This window comes from Tamandua tetradactyla, chromosome 16, assembly GCF_023851605.1.
Source record: "Tamandua tetradactyla isolate mTamTet1 chromosome 16, mTamTet1.pri, whole genome shotgun sequence".
NCBI classification, from domain to species: domain Eukaryota; kingdom Metazoa; phylum Chordata; class Mammalia; order Pilosa; family Myrmecophagidae; genus Tamandua; species Tamandua tetradactyla.
In genome coordinates this window covers 82,803,662-82,816,912 of record NC_135342.1, presented here as the reverse complement: position 1 = coordinate 82,816,912, position 13,251 = coordinate 82,803,662, and the positions used below count along the sequence as shown (strand labels likewise).

Below are 13,251 nucleotides of genomic sequence, written 5' to 3'. Positions count from 1 at the left end.
GCACCGTGGGTGGAGCGATGCCGACCCTCCCTCCCTCCTTCCTTCTTTCTCTCTTCCTCCTCCTTCCTTTCCTTCCCTCTTTTCTTCTCACTTCCTCCCTCCTCCTTCCTTCCACGGAGAGAGCCAACATCCCGTCACTCCCAGGAGCCCCGTCTTCTCCGCCGAGGGGCGGAGGGGCGGGCGCCGGGAGCGAGGAGGGTCCAGGGGCTGTAACTCTGCTTTCCCTGCCTGTTCTTGCCTCGGCACGGGGGAGGGGTGGCAGGCACCCAGCCCCCTCTGCCCCACCTGGGGGGTCTCCTGGGCGGGCAGCCAGGTGGGTGCCGCTCCTCCGAGAACCTGCGCCGCCCTCTGCATCCCTGGAGGGCTGGCCTTCTGAAACCCGGCCTGGTCTTGTTGGGGCCCATGTCTGTACCCTCCAGTCTGGGCCAGTGCTGGGCGCCCAGAGGCTGCGGAGAAGGGGCAGCTGAGCACACCCCGTGAGCCAAACAGCGGGGCGAGGCAGCACCCCCAGGAAGGGCGGCGAGGGACAAGCACCACACAGACGCGGCCCTATGTGAAAATAGCTGGAATATATTTGAAGGGCTGAGTTTGCTCTGACTTTACAGTGCGGCCTTGGCACTCCGGCCCGTGCTGGACCTACCGCCCCCAACACGGCCCCGGAGGCAGTTTGTTTGCTCAGTTTGGTCCTTTTCACAATATCAAAATAAAAACTTTTGACATACGCATTGCACCCAAGGTAAAAAATTAAGAAACAAAAACCTAAAAACCTAGAAAACCAACAATGAGCCTTAGAAACACCTCTGAACACAAGGAAGTGCTCGTTGCTTCTCCCTCACAAGACATGAGTCTGTCCAAAAGCCCCGTGAGCCCAGGGCCCGTCAGGGCACGGGGGGCCTGCACGGTGCAGGGGTGGTGTGGGGAGGCTTGCAGGACCCACACATTCCCCGCCTTCCTGCCGCCTCCTGGCCCTGACCCCACCCAACCCCGCAGTTGAGTGAAGGAAGCCTGCATTCACAGTACAGCATGAGGGTAGCACCAGGGGCTTCCGAGCGACAGGGCTAATACCCAGAGCCGCGAGCTCTGTCCGGGAAGGTGCAGAGCACCCCGGGGAGGGGTAGGGGCAGGGAGGGGAGGCGGGTGAGCAGTCTCCTGCACACTCCGAGTGGGAAACCCGGCCCCTCGGGTGGAGGGCATGGGAGAACCGGTTCCTGGGGACTGGGTGGCTCAGATCTGGCTCTTCTAAGCGGAGAGCCCTGCCCCGTCCCCATGGAATTTCCAAGGTCGCTTTGGAATTCCAGTAACAGCAGCAGCAAGATGCAAGGGAGCCCACCTCCGCTAGCTGCCCTGACTGGTCCCCCCCACCCATATGCCTGCGAGTGGGGGAATCGTGTGCAAGTCTTCCGATGCTGGCACCCTGGCGCCTGGTGATGGGACGCAAGGGTGTGGGTGGGGGACTCTCTCTTCAAGTCCTTGGTTCAGAGAAAAATGCTGCCTCGAGGTCTCAAAGGGGCTGCTGCTGGTCTGCCCTCTCGACCTCAGTCCTCCAGTAAAAAAGGGATTTCTCGCTACACTTCGTCCTGCTCAAAGAACCTCTGCCCTAATAACAGTCTGAGTGTTTTTGCATGATACATCAGTGAATCAAAGCAGACGAGTGGCCACGAAGCAAACCTTCTCAGAAAACGGATGCCCGTTCCCCAAAGCTCAAGGAGGGGAGCAGCGGCAGACAGGGAGCTCTGTGGTCCCATGCTCCCCACTCTGCTCCCGGGAACTTGCTCTGAAGGGTCCTTTCTTAAAGGGATAAATTACTCCGCAGCGTCCTTTTTCAAAGGGATCTTGAAGCTGGTCAACCTCTGCCCAAAGAGCTGGTTGAGGAGGTCGCTCTGGGACTCGGCGGTCCGGTGGGCATGGGGGTCAGTGGGTTCAGCACCGTGGGCCGCTCGGCCCCTCTTGGAGGGCCTGTGGAGGGGTCTCAGCTCTGGGAAGGCTTTGCCCAGCCCCTCTCTCCTGTGCCAGAAGTCCCCAGGCGTGGGGCTGGACTGCAGCAGCGTCTTGCTAATCTGGCTACTTGGTCTGGGTTTGGTGGGGAGCACACGGCTCGGAGTCGCCTGCTTCCGGGGGTTTCGGGGGGGCTTGTCGGGTTCAGAGGGGGCTCGCCCCAGGGCCCCTGCACCTTCACTTCTGGTTGGCCCTGGAGTCCGGCCCCTTCTCTTCTTCTCACTGCCTTCTGAGCTCTCCCTGGGCCCCAGGCTCCCCTGGGGTCCTCTGGTGCAGCCCTTGGCTGGGGCTTGAGGCAGCGGTTTGTTGGGTGTGGGGCTCTGACCTGGGCAGTGGGGCTTGGCTGGCGTGCTGGCTGTCTCGCTTTGGAGCTGCCCACTGGTTGGCTGGGGCAGGCTGCCGCCCTCGGCCTTGGCGCTGGGGCCTGGCTTGGCTTTGGGGGGGCTGGGCTTCAGCTTGTCCTCAGCGTCCCGGGCCAGCTCTCTGGGGCTCGCCACGGCCCTCCTCAGCTGTGGTGGGAACTTGGGCACCTTGCCAGGCATGGACACTGCTGTCCTGTCCTTGTGGGAGGTGCCCCCCGGGACGGCCCCAGGCCTCATGGGGCAGGTGGGCCCTGGCTTCTCTTTCTGGACAGAGGAGGGGCCTGGCGGGCAGTGGTCGGGGGCACATCTGCCGGGGGCACCGACGCTTCGGCATTTCCCTGAGGACAGGCCAGCGGCCTTTCCTTCCACGTCTGGACTGCTTGTGGCCTCTGGCTGGGGTGGGGGAAGAGGCATGGGGCTGTCCAGGGAAGCCTTGTCCTCGGAGCCCTCCAGGGCTGGGTCTGGCTTGAGGCCACCTTTGCCATCAGCCACGGCCGGGAAAGGAGACAGGGTCGGTGGCAGAAGCTTCCGGAGGTCAGCCTCCCTGGGTGGGTCTCCCACTCTGGACGTGCGTCCCGCCGGGTCTGCAGGCTCCTCTTGGGTCTCGGCCTGTTCCCCGGCAGCGCAGGCCTCCGGGCCGGGGGGTAATAGGGCTGGGAGGGCCAGCTCAGGCAGGGCTGGGCTGCCGCTGGGGGACAGGGGCCGGTCCACGCTGGGCCCTGGGGGGCTTCCGGACGCCGCCACCTTGCGCCGCTTGCTGGGCAGCGCGCCCTCGCGGGCGGGGGTCCTCTGTCCGGGCCGCCACACGCGGCGGAAGGCGAAGGGCTGCAGCCCCCCGCGCCGGTGCTTGTCCATGTGGCGGTCGAACTGCTCCTTCTTGGCGAAGGTGTAGTTGCAGGTGCTGCAGACGAAGGAGCGCTTGATGACGTGCATGACCACGGCGCAGAGCTCGCAGGCGAACAGCGGTGTGGGTGGCGGCTCTGGCTCCTCCCGAGCCCCGTGCTCCCGGCTCAGGTGGCCTTGCAGCTCCCCGGGCTCCCCGTAGATGTGCGGGCACCTGGGGCACAGGTAGACGCGCTGCGGGCTGTGCACCACCAGGTGGCGCTGCAGCTTGAAGGGCTTGGGGAACCGCTTCCCGCAGTGGTGGCAGTGGCGGGAAGGGTCCTGGCAGGCCTGGTGGACAGGGCCGGACTGGACGGGGGCCTGGCCGTCGGGCCCGGGCTCAGGAGACAGGCCCGGGGATGCCGCAGCAGAGCTGCTGGCGGCACGGGTGCACGGGCTGTCCGGCGTCCAGGAGCCACTTTGGCCTGCGGTGGGGGCGCGCGCCCTGGGCCTCACCCTCTGCTTTGGGGTCCCTCTCCCGGCGCCTGTCTCCTGCGCCGGCGCCTCCCACGGGCGGCCGCTCGCTCTCCCTGTCGAGCCCGCGTGAGGTTGGGCCGCGTGGCCTGCGCAGCTGCCCAGGAGGCATGAGACGGCACTGCCCTCCTCCCCGCAGCCGGGCTGGCCCTGCAGGGACACGCGCGCCTGGCCCCTGCGGGCAAAGCGGACGGCATGCTCCCGGAGGTGCTCGTTGTACATCCAGACGTCGGCCACCTCCTTCAGGCACATGCCGCAGGCCCACGGCCCCGTCCTGCCCTGCGCGTGCTTCTCCCGCAGGTGCTCCCGCAGCAGCTGGCGTGAGCCGAACCTGCGCTCCACGCACATGTAGCAGGTGGGGGGTGGCGAGGGGCTGTGGGTCAGCTTGTGCAGGTCCAGCTCGGCCAGGCCGTGGAAGCGCTGGAAGCACACCCTGCACTTGTAGCAGCCGCCCCTGGCCTTGGCAGGCGACCCGCTGCCCGGGGCCCTCCCCGCCTCCCCCGCCTCCTCTGTCCTTGCACTCTGCGGTCCCTGCGAGCCTGCCGCGGACTCAAAGCCCAAGCAGCTCGCACCGGGGAGCTCCCCGGGGCCTTCGCCGGGACCTGGGGGGCCCGGGTCTTGCATCTGGAACCTGGCGCTGAGCCCCTCGTAGTCCAGGGCAGGCAGCAGCGGCGAGCTGGTGGTCCCGGGGGGCACAGCCTCGTAGCGTTCTCTCTCCAGGTCGGGGGGCTCGGGGCTCGCCTCCCTGCAGGAAGAGCCCACCTCGTCAGGGGGCGCCCGCAGCTCCAGGCCCCGCCACGCCGCAGGGACCATGTGCAGCTCGGGGATGCGCTCCGAGAAGCTGTCAGGGCGCAGGTGGGGCGGCTGTGTCGCATCGGCGCAGTGCGGAGGGGCCGTCCCTGTGCTGTCCAGGGCCCTGTCCGGCTCGGGGGCCCTCGGGCCAGGGCTGGGCGTCCAGGTGTCCACTGCAGGCACATGGTTGCTGAGAAGCCCGTTGAGGAGGAAGGTCTCGTCATCCCAGGGACCCTCGTGGGAGAGGCACAGGGAGCCGGAGTCGCTGAGGTCCATGGGCAGGCGGGGGGAGAGAGGCCGGGAGGCCGCGCTGCTGGGTGGGGACACTGGTGGCTTCGGCCTTGGGCCGCGCTTCCCGTAGACCCGGGGGGGCTTCCTCCGAGTCCGACGGTCACCCAGTGGGAAGAGCAGGGAAAACGCGGCCTCGTCATCCAACACACACATGGCGTCCCCAGGCCCTGGGCTCAAGGCTTCGGGGGAGCGACCCGGGTGGCCCTGGGCTTGGTTGCGGGGTGAGCCGCTCACTTCAGCACCCAGTGTCTCGGGGCAACCTGGCGTCCCCCAGGGGTTCTCGTGCCCCTCAAGGATGCCCTCCCTTGTCCTGCTCTCGCCCCCACTGCTGCCCTCTGCAGCCGTGTGCCCAGTGACCTGCCATGGCTTTTTGCAAGTGCCAAGCACACTGGTCCCTCTGGCGCCCGGGGAGGCACGTGCCGGGGCTCCGTCCGTCCTCTCTCCATGGCTCCCTCCGGGAGGGCCCCGGGGCCGCGTCTGCTCCACGCATGAAACACCCAAGCCCACCTCCTCTGGACCCGCCGTCACCCCTGTGCCCCGCACGGCAGCAAGAGTAGGCGGCCGCTCATCTATCCTGCACTCTCCTCGCGGCGAGGGGCCCAGGTGCAGTGGGGCGGAGGGGCTGGCGGCCGGGTGTGTGCTGGGGCCCTGTGAGATCCCCTCTGGAGCCGGCGGAGGGCTGGTCTCCACTTCCGAGGGCCCCTTCCTCTCGCTCCCAGCTCTCGGCTTCCTCCCTTTCTTACTGGACCTGCCCTTGGAATGGCCGGGGGGCTCCCCGGGTCCAGGGCGCTGCCTCAGGCCTGCCCCCCTCCTCCTGGTTCCCCTGGGACAGGGCCTGGCCTTGCTTGGCCCGTCCACTCTCCGGGATCTGGAGGCCGCAGGCTGCATGACTTGCCCCTGGTGGGTCAGCTCTGGGGGAGTTAGGTAAGGGCTGCATGGGGATTCGGGGGTTCCCAGTGGGCTGGGCCCCTGCCCCCCCTCCTCGGACGTCTCCGGTCCCTGCATGTCCCCAGGGGTGGCGGACCCCTGCCCGGGCAGGTTACACGGTGTCTCCTTCCCCGGCACCTCTCGGCCCCTCTTCCCCGGCGCCCGGGCCGGCTTGGCTGAGTGCTGCAGGGCCCCGCGGCAGGGACGGGCGACCTGGCCCTCCTCGCGCGGCGGGGGCTTCCTGGCCCCGTGGCGGTTCAGGCCCGGCTGGGAGCGGAAGGAGGACGCGCAGATCTCACAGGCGGCGAAGGGTCCGGCTGGAGCCCCGTCCTTCCCACAGCCAGTCCCTGAGGATGTGAGCTTCTTCTCCGGGCCGCGGGGCAGCTGACCGGCATCCTGGGCACTTGGGGGCTCCCCCTGGGGGCTGTCAGGCCCGGAGTCACCAGCTACACTGCCTGGACGTGAGGCTTCGTCCAGGAGGGCCACTGCAGGGCCGCTGGCCGTCGGCCCACGGGAGCCTCTGGGAGCCACTCTAACGCCTGAGTGTCCAGCCCTGGGTGTCCACGGCTCCTCCTGGCCCTCACCACTGGCCCCCTTCTCACCTGCCAGGCAGGCGAGGGCACCTGTCCCCAGGGTGCACCCTGCAGATGGGTCTTCGGACACAGCCACTGTGTGATGGCCTTCTCTGGGGCCCAGGCGGGCTGTGGGCCGTGGGGAACCTGGGCTGGGGGGGTCTAGGGCCCCCCTGCCGTGGGGGTCTGGTACCTGGAGCTTGGGGTCAGATCGCAGCCCACATCTGCCCACCTCGGAGCCATCGGTGCCAGGCACACTGGGCAGGCCCATGGCCTTTACGGGCACTGTGGGGGAGGGGGCAGAGTGGGTGGGGGATCCCTGCTGCCTTTCCTTTCTGGAACCCTCAAGGGTTCTGAAAACTCTGCTTTCAGCACAGCCCATGCCACAGGTGGGGCTTAGGGCTCCAAGGCCCTGGCTGTCCAGGGGCGGGTAGCAGGCCACGCCTTCCCTGGGGTCACAGGGGTGTGAGCTCAGAGGTGGGGGTGCTGCTGCAGGCTGCTCGAGCCCAGCCTCTGTGGGAGCTTGCAGAGGTGTCCAGGTGGGACCATGGGGGCTGGGAGGGTCCCTGAAGTGGGGGGAGGCTGGACACAGCCCCCCCAGCTCACTGCAGGCCCCCAGGGCCCCTGAAAGTACAGTGGGAGGGTCTTCCTGGGGCAGCTGCTGGAGGGGGGCGGGGGTGGCTTCTCTTGCAGGTAGGAAGGTAACGAGGGCCAGGTCCCTGTCAGGGGGCCCTAGGGTCTCCCCAGCAGACAGAGGCCACTTTGTGAGGCCCAGGCCAGCCGCCTTCTCCAGAGTCCAGTCCACAGGTCCATGGGGGGCAGGGGCTGCTGCCAAGGCCAGGGCCGAGGAGGAACCATTGGGGGCTGCCTGAGCCTTGTGCTGAAGGCCCCAGGCCACCCCACTTCCCTCAAACCCCTCCCCGAGCCAGTCTGTCCCCCCAACGGGCCCGGCCGGCAGGGTCTCAGGCTTGGCACTGCGCGCGGCAAGGCTGCCCAGCTGGCCCGGGCTCCCGTGTTTGCCTGCCTGCAGCTGGCTGGCTTGCCCTCCTCCCTTGTGTTCCTCGGACTCAGCCTGGTGCAGAATGTCCACATGTGCCCCTGGCCCCCGAGGACGCCTGGCCAGCACAGAGGCAGCAGGGTCTGGGGGGCCTGGGGAGTTGACCGGGGTGTCATCTTCACTCTCGGCTGCTCTGGCCACCAGGAGCTGGAGGTGACGTAAGGGGCTCATGGCCGGGTCCTGGGCCAGCCCGACATTGGGCACGGAGGCGGGACTGGGCAGTGGGGTGGACACAACTTCTCTGCCCTCGCTGCCCCCAAGGCTTGGCCCCTCCTCCGTGGGCCAGGGGGGCCCAGGCCCCTCAGGGGTGCCTGTGTTGCTTTTGGGGTCTTCCTGGCAGGCCTCTCTGGACCGAGCATCTGGGCTGACAGTCTCGTCCCGCTGAAACACCAAGCCAGGCGTCCGGTGGGCTGCGGGGCTGCTGGGCACCTCCCGTGTGGGGGGCTCTCGGCCCAGCCCACCTGTCCGGGTGCGGGGAAGGCACAGCGGCAGGCTCTCACCTGGGCATGTTCCGGGGGCCTCGTGGCGTGCAGGAAATCGAGGCGCACAGCTGGGGCTGCTCTTGGCGTCCAGTGGGGGCTTGCGTTGCTCAAGGGGGTCAGACAGACAGACGTCCAGGCGAGCCCTGTGCTCCGCTGCCGCAGTGGACTCCATCTTTGAGACTGGGTCTTTCTGGAGAACTGTCCGGAAATGGTGGCGGGCAGCAGGGGGGCTGCAGGGAGCCCTGGGCGCCACCTCTCCCAGGTGGAATGAGGCGGGGCGGTGCCAGCCCTCTGGGGTGCCGCCAGCCATCCCCTCCCCTCCCTGAAAGGGATCCAGGTTGCTGAGAGCAGTGAGCTCGGCAGCCATGAACCTGCGTTCGCTGGGCACGGGGGTCCTGCGGGCGGGCAGCAGGGAGGGCGGCCTCCAGCCCCTGTCTGAGTTGGCTCCGACTGCGTGCTCGGCCTTGGGCAGGGCCCCTGGGGCCCCTTTTTGCAGTTGACTCTCCAGCTCGGTGACCAGCCTCTTGATCTCTAACTCGCTCTCCGACACGCAGTGTGTGAAGACGCCGCCACTCGTGCTCGCCTTCCCGGGTGCCAGCCTGGAGGCCACCGTCCCTGTGCCCTGTGGCTGCCTGCCGAGGGGCCTGCATCCTAGGCGGCCGGGGTCGGGGCCCAGAGGGTCGGGCAGCACCAGGGACCCCGCCCCCAGGCCCAGCCAGTCTTTCTCCAGTGACCTCTGGGGGCGCAGCACGTCCCAGGGGGTCTTGGTCGTGGGGAGGTCGGCACAGGCGCTGGGCGCGTGGCAGTCCCTGCCATCGTAGAGCAGCGGGTCAAATCCGTCCACGGGCCGCCCGCCGAAGAGGGCTGTGGACTTTAGGGTCAGTGGAGATGCAGCGGTGTCCGGATCCCCTGCAGCGCTGGAGAGGGGGCCCTTGGGAGACTTGGTGCCCACACTGTCTGGGCAGACGCACAGGCTGCCGACTGGTGGCGTGTCCAGAAGTCCGGAGTCTGGGGGGTCCCTGCGGCGGCCGGCCAGGTCCCCGGGCCCCGGGGAGCTCCTGCAGGATGGGGGCTCTTCCTCAGCCCCTGGCACCCCCACGGAGCCTCTCCTGGAATGGTTCTTCCAAAATGGGACGCCGGGCTCGGCGGAGGTGGCGTCCGCGATGTTGGGGGCGAGCACCGGCAGCTCCCCCCGCTGGCCTGTGGGGCCGTCCCCTCTGTCGGGAGGCGCAAGGGGTTTCGGGCCCCGGGGGGCACCCAGCGAAGCGCCTGGGCCTGGCCCTGGCAGGGCGGCCCTGGGAGGCATGTCTGCGAGGGCTCCTGGCGGCAGGAGGTTGCTGGTGTCATTTTCGCCGGGCCGCGGTGGCCCCGGGCCCGTGGGGTCGCTGGGCCGCTCCTCAGCCATGCCGGGGCTCGCGCTGTCCTGGGAGGCAGCCGGCAGCGGGGGCTGTTCCAGGGCAGCCTGGGTGCCAGGGGAGGCGCACAGGAGCGGCTCGGGGGCCTCCGGGGGCGTCCTGTCTGCTGTGGCCGGCTGAGGCGTGGGGCTCTGCGAGTGGCCATTGCCGGGGCCTGGGGTCAGGGAGCCGCTGTCCGGCCCGGCGTCCTGCTTCCCCCTCCCCTTCTCGAGTCTCTGCTGGCCCTGCACCTCTCCAGGGCCCTGGGCCGCGGCCACTGCCGACCTCCTGTCCCCGCGGCGCCGCCTCCGGTAGCCATGGCAAGGCCGGCCCTTGAGACTGGAACCTGACTGCCGGGGCCCCTCGTCCTCGGACGCAGAGTTGCAGGCTGGGAACCCGCCATCTTGGGCGCTGGGCGCGGCCATCTCGGGTGCCAGGGAGCGGCGCCGCCGGCAGAGCTTGTTCTTTTGCTGCACGATCTTCTGGATGAGCTCCTTGCTCCACGTGCCGCCCCGCGCCGGCCGCTTGGCTGTGTCCTTCCCGGCGGGCAGCCGGACGCGCCTGGAGCGCCTGGTCTGCACATGGAGGCCGGCCTCGGCACGGCCCTTGGGGGCTCTGAGGTCCCGGGGGTGGCTTGGGGGCGGCTCGGGCCTGTTGCCCCTCTTCCTGGGCCTCGGGCAGGTCCGTGTGCCCCTGCCAGGCCCCTTGGCCGTGGCCGGGTCCGGCCCTGCCCGGAACCACTTGAGCCTCTTCCCCCTCCTCGGCTGCCCAAGGGTGCCTGGGCCTGCCTTGGGAGGCGCGGGGCCCCGGGGTTGGGTCGGGGGCCGGCTGGGGGGCGGGGGGCCCTGGTCCCCCAGACGGGGGGCTCTGGGCTCAGGTGTGGGTGCCGGGGCTGGGGGCGGGGCCTTGCCGTCTGCGGCTGCCCCTGGCCTGGCCTTGGGGGGCGGCCCCGCGCCGGGACCCCTGGGGCCCGAGGGCTCCTCGTCAGCGAAAACATCGATGAAGCTGCTGTCGATCTCGGGGCTGTCCACCTGGTACTCCAGGCCGTTGAGTGCCTCCGTGATCAGGCTGTCCAGCTTGGCGGCATCCTCCATGTCCAGTTCCGAGGTGGGCAGTGGCAGGGGCACTGCGGCCAGGCCGGGGAAGAAGCCCGTCCTCAGCAGGTCGTCCTTGCCCTCCCCGCGTGTGTCCCCGTCCAACAGGAAACCGGCCGGCCTGGCGGGGCTGAGCAGGCTCGGGTGGGGCGCGGCAGGGGCCTTGGGGGCGGGGGCGGCTGCCGGCAGTCCTGGGGGGCCGTCCTTGGCCTTGGCCAGGAGCAGGCTGCAGAACTGCCGGTGCTGCAGGAAGCCAGCCAGGTTGCTGTAGTTCTGGTCACACTGCCTACAGGTCAGCAGCACGTCCAGCTGGTCCAGGCTGGCGCTGCTGAGTGTGAAGTGGTGGGTGGGGTAGGGGGGCGGCCCCCTGGGGAAGGCCCCCAGGCCCCCTCTGCCCAGCTCCGCGGCCTCCCCCAGGCACTTGAAGGGTCCCTCGGCAGGGAAGGGGAAGGGCTCAGGTAGGCCGGGCTGGTAGCCGAGCGGGAGGGCGTGTAAGGGCTCGGGGGCCGGGAAGGTGGTGCTGGCCTCCTGGGGGCGCGCAGCGTGGTGGAGGAAGGTCGTGGGCAGCTGGCTCTCCTCGGAGCTGGGGTTGGCCGGGCTGCTGGACAGCGGCGACAGGGATGAGCAGGAGCTGCTGCCGGCAGTGTTGGTGGCAGGCGAAGGGAGCGGGGACTCGCTCGGAGAAGCCCCCACCACCCTGGGCGGGGGCAGGCGGGGTGACACCTGAGGCTGGGCCACCCCAAAGAACAAGGGTTGGGCTGCAGCATCCTTCAGCCCATGGAAGGCAAACAGGGCGGGGGAGCTGCTGTCCGGCCGGCCTGGGCCACCTCCTGGCCCTGTCAGATCATCCCCGGGCCCGGGCAGTGGGCTGGGACCCCCCAGGGCCCCTTGACCGCCCCCCTGCCACTCAGGGCCCCCCGTGGGAAATGGCAACTGGCTCAGTAGGTCCAGCTGGGTGGGGCTGGGCCCGGCAGTTGGGACCACCTGGGACCAGGGGAGTGGTGGGCTTTGGGGGAGGCAGAGTTGCTGGCCAGGACTGGGCTGGCTGTCAAAGAGTGCACTCCTGGGGGCAGCCAGGGGGGCCAGGCCAGGGGTGGGGTAAGTGGCCGCAGCAGAGCCCATCAGGGACAGGGCCTCACTGCCCCCACCCCAAAGCTGGGGCTGCGGGGTGGGTGGGGGTCCGGCTGTGGCCAGCTCCTTGTCCAAAGGCCCTGGGCTGGTGCCCAGGCCACCAGCTCCTGGGCGTCCAAAGGTTTTGCCCATAAAGTGTACTTGGGGCAGGGCACCTGGAGGCCCCCTCAGGCTCACCACCCCGTCCTGGGCCGAAGGGGACCTTTTGGGGTGGGCTTGGGTCAAGCTCTTGTGCAAACTGGCTGGGAAGGGGCTGGGGACTGGGGGAGCAGCACCAGGGGTGGAGAGAGCCCCACGGAGGTCGCTGGGGGCATCGACCGGGCCGGGGTAACCGGGCAGTGGCGGAGGGGCAGGCTGGGGGGGCAGCGGGAAGGCCGGGCGCGGGGCCCCCGGCTGTGCCCTCCACGGGCCTGGAGTCTGGTGGAAGGCGAGCACCACGGTCCCGTCGGCGAACTTGGGCTGGGCGGCGTCACCGGGCAGCGCCGGGAAGGGGTACTGGAAGGGGGCTGCGCTCGGGCTGCCGCTTTCCAGAAAGGGCACCGGCTCGGCGGGTTGGGCCCCGAAATTAGCACCTGGAAAGCTGTCCTCAGCAGCGGGGGGCCACGTGCCGGCCTCGCTGCCGGGGAACTCGGGATAGGCGGGCGGGCTGGGGCTGGCGCCGCCGGGCCGGGGGTCTCTTGGGGCGGGCCGGGGGCCGGGGCTCGGTGAGGTATAGTTGCTGGAGGTAAAGCCGGAGCAGCTCTCCTGGAAGCACCTTTGGAAGCCGAGCTCATCGGGGGCCGGTGGGGCCCCTGTTCTCGGGAGACTGGGTGGGCCGTGGGTTCCCGGCCGTGCGCCCTGGGGGAGTTCCGCCTGGGGGGGCTCGTCCTGGGGGGGCCTGGCCCTCGAGCCGGCGAGGCTCAGCCTGTAGAGCGGTTGGGGGCTGCCGCGGCCCCGGCCCCCCCGCCGCACCCGGGCCTGGGCGGGGCCCTTCCCTGGGGGAGCCCGCTGGCTGCCCCCCCTCGCGGGCCACCACGGACTGCTGCTGGGGGGCTGGGTTCCGGGGTGGGGGGCCCTGGCTGCCGTGCCCCTGGCCTGCTGCGGAGGGGCCTCCCCGGGCTCGGACACCGTGCAGCCCGCCTCCCCTGTGCCCTTGGCAGCCGGGCCAGGGGATTCGCCGGGGGGCTGGGCGGGGGGCTCCGGGGCGCCGGCCGCTGGGCTGGGCCGCAGCTCTCCGGTCATGGCTCGGGGCGCCTGCTTCCCGGGCATGGCCCTGGGGCCTCAGCCCTGGGGGGATGCAGTGGTCCGAGACGGGCTGTGGGGAGCCGGCTGGGCTGCTGTCCTCGCCCCGTGGGGGGCCCCAGGAAAGTGCATGGTCCCGAGTAGAGCCTGAAAGGAAAGGACAGCCAGTGAGTGGGGGGCGGCGGGAGGGGCTCGCACACCACTGAGGCCCACCCTCTGGGGGAGGGGCTCAGAGGGGGTCCTGGAGAGAGATGAAGGGAGCAGGGTCCCACCAGAGCAAATGAGATTCCCTAGGGCGGGAGAGAGACAGACAGACAGAGGTGGAGAAGACCTGCTGGGCTATCTGCCGTGAGGGGAGGCCCTGGGGGAGACACACAGGCCAGGCTGCGCCATCTTTGTGGCCTGAGACCCAGCCAGGGTGGGGGGCCAGGGGGCCGAGGGAGCGGAGGATGGGTCTGTCATCAGAAGTGGAGTGGCAGGAAGAGGGAAGCGGCGTGTGCCCTGCACTGCCCCTCGGGCATCGTGCCTGGCTTCTCTGGCCCCTCTGCCGGCTGCAAGCTGCCCTTCCCCACCCGGG

At 69.7% G+C, this 13,251-nt stretch overlaps 1 protein-coding gene across 1 annotated transcript; it reads right to left on the bottom strand.

The window, feature by feature from the left end:
• Window positions 1–568: 568 nt before the first annotated feature.
• On the bottom strand, window positions 569–12,674 carry ZNF469 (zinc finger protein 469). The gene has a single exon (XM_077130495.1). It carries the CDS (start codon window positions 12,672–12,674, stop codon window positions 1,803–1,805), a length of 10,872 nt encoding a protein of 3,623 aa, XP_076986610.1. The 3' UTR covers window positions 569–1,802.
• Between the last annotated feature and the right edge of the window lie 577 nt (window positions 12,675–13,251).